This window comes from Macadamia integrifolia, chromosome 12 (assembly GCF_013358625.1).
Source record: "Macadamia integrifolia cultivar HAES 741 chromosome 12, SCU_Mint_v3, whole genome shotgun sequence".
Classification (NCBI taxonomy): Eukaryota; Viridiplantae; Streptophyta; class Magnoliopsida; order Proteales; family Proteaceae; genus Macadamia; species Macadamia integrifolia.
Window position 1 is genome coordinate 571,853 of NC_056568.1, and position 332 is coordinate 572,184.

General features: G+C 40.4%; 1 protein-coding gene across 1 annotated transcript in view; it reads right to left on the reverse strand.

Annotated features, from left to right (window-relative positions):
* Positions 1 to 6: 6 nt before the first annotated feature.
* Positions 7 to 332, reverse strand: part of LOC122094718 — a 7,345-nt gene continuing 7,019 nt past the window's right edge. Inside the window, exon 7 of the mRNA XM_042665323.1 lies at positions 7 to 215. Coding sequence (XP_042521257.1) covers positions 30 to 215 — 186 coding nt within the window. The 3' untranslated portion in view covers positions 7 to 29. The remainder of the gene's footprint in view (positions 216 to 332) is intronic.

Genomic DNA, 332 nt, shown 5'->3' on the forward strand with positions numbered 1-332 from the left:
AAAAAAAAAGAAGCTTCAATTTAGATGCATCACAAGTAATCCATTGGGAGATGCCAGTCTTCCTCAATTTCCTTCATTTTGGAACGAAACTGTCTGCTACTGAAATTTTTCTGTCTGGATTGGTTATGATCTACTTGAGAAGATTGTCTATCGAAGCTGCCAAATTCTCCAAACTCATCTTGCGAAGCATCAACATTCCGATTATCCAGCAGACCCTATTGTAAGCATATATGAAGGTTCTATAATCTTCACAGAGGAAGAAATTAATTAAGCATAACAATTTTGGCAAGTCATAGAGAAGCTCCCCACACCCACCCCCCCACCCCCCCACC